At 66.4% G+C, this 1,040-nt stretch overlaps 1 protein-coding gene across 1 annotated transcript in view; it reads left to right on the top strand.

The window, feature by feature from the left end:
- Positions 1-1,032, top strand: part of LOC104125014 (rho guanine nucleotide exchange factor 15-like) — a 3,357-nt gene extending 2,325 nt beyond the window's left edge. Inside the window, exon 3 of the mRNA XM_009637413.2 lies at positions 54-1,032. Coding sequence (XP_009635708.1) covers positions 54-848 — 795 coding nt within the window. The 3' untranslated portion in view covers positions 849-1,032. The remainder of the gene's footprint in view (positions 1-53) is intronic.
- Positions 1,033-1,040: the final 8 nt, after the last annotated feature.

Raw genomic sequence — 1,040 nt, 5'->3', positions numbered from 1 at the left:
CGTGCCCCCCGGCGCCGCCGGCGGGGCGGGCCGGGGGGGGCCGCATCCCCCAGCTGCCAGCACTGCGGTGGGAGCACGCAGTTGCGCTCCTGGCGTACACCCTGCCGGGCCCCCTGTACCAGGCGTTCAACGCCGCCGTGCGCGAGGCCGGGCGCTCCCGCGAGGAATACCTGAACAACTTCCACTTCAAGGTGCTGCATTTCCTCCTGAGCGAGGCCCTGCGTGCCCTGCGAGATGCCCGGCCCCCACGCTGCCACCACGTCTACCGGGGTGTCCAGGGCATCCGCTTCACTGCCCAGCACCACCAGTCCGTCCGCTTTGGCCAGTTCACCTCCACCTCCCTCCGCAACGAGAGCATCCAGTCCTTTGGCCAGGACTCCACCTTCAGGGTGGAGACCTGCTACGGTGTCCCCATCAGGAACTTCTCCTTCTTCCCCAAGGAGGAGGAGGTCCTCATCCCACCCTTTGAAGTCTTCAAAGTCACCAACGTCACCCGTGATGGGGACAGACCCATCATCCACCTCCGCTCCCAGAACACGAGCAGCACCTACAACTGCGAGCTGGTGAAAGGTGACGTCCCCAGGGCATGGTCCCTCCCCACCGCTGGGATGCAGGGGCTGGGGGGCAGTGTGGCGTGGCACAGCGTGGCACAGCACGGCACGGCATGGCATGGCACGAGATATTGTGGCATGGCACAGCCCGGCACGGCATGGGATGGTGCGGGACAGTATGGCATGGCACAGCACAGTGCAGCACGGCATGGCACAGTGGGGGACAGCATGGCATGGCATGGCATGGGACAGCGTGGCGTGGCACAGCGTGGCACAGCACGGCACGGCACGGCATGAGATAGCGTGGCATGGCACAGCCCGGCAGGGTACGGCACAGTGCAGCACAGCATGGCGTGGCACAGGACGGCACGGCACGGCATGGCATGGTGTGGCACTGTGCAGCACAGAATAGCATAACACAGCGTGGCACAGCCCGGCACGGCATGGCACGGCACAGCGTGGCACGGCACAGCGTGGCACAGCCCAGCA

The sequence above is a fragment of the Egretta garzetta genome, unplaced genomic scaffold (genome assembly GCF_000687185.1).
Source record: "Egretta garzetta isolate BGI_Z169 unplaced genomic scaffold, ASM68718v1 scaffold1020, whole genome shotgun sequence".
Taxonomy (NCBI): Eukaryota; Metazoa; Chordata; class Aves; order Pelecaniformes; family Ardeidae; genus Egretta; species Egretta garzetta.
This window is presented reverse-complemented; position numbering and strand designations above follow the sequence as displayed.